Source organism: Eimeria mitis, genomic scaffold (genome assembly GCF_000499745.2).
Source record: "Eimeria mitis Houghton genomic scaffold, Emh_scaff1281, whole genome shotgun sequence".
NCBI classification, from domain to species: Eukaryota; Apicomplexa; class Conoidasida; order Eucoccidiorida; family Eimeriidae; genus Eimeria; species Eimeria mitis.
In genome coordinates this window covers 4,966-5,202 of record NW_013568576.1, presented here as the reverse complement: position 1 = coordinate 5,202, position 237 = coordinate 4,966, and the positions used below count along the sequence as shown (strand labels likewise).

General features: G+C 61.2%; 1 protein-coding gene across 1 annotated transcript in view; it reads left to right on the top strand.

The window, feature by feature from the left end:
- EMH_0033670 (uncharacterized protein) overlaps window positions 1-237 on the top strand; it is a gene marked incomplete at both ends in the record, with an annotated part of 11,329 nt that overhangs the window by 6,416 nt on the left and 4,676 nt on the right. The window contains 1 exon segment of the mRNA XM_013494779.1: window positions 3-158. Within this exon segment, the coding sequence (XP_013350233.1) occupies window positions 3-158 (156 nt within the window).

Here is a 237-nt window from a genome sequence, read left to right as displayed (position 1 = left end):
AACACCAACGACAGCAGCAGCAGCAGCAGCAGCAGCAAACGCAGCTAAAGTCGAGGGAAACAAAAGGCCCTTAGACCTCTCTGGGGACATCCAGCGAACGTACAGCAGCAGCAGCTGCAGCAGCAGCAGCAGCAGCAGCAGCAGCAGCAGTAGATGCTGTTTCTCCCTGGGGGTTGAGCGGCTGCTGGAACACCTAGGCCCTGCTGCAGCTCGGCTGCTGCTGCTGCGGCCAGCCCT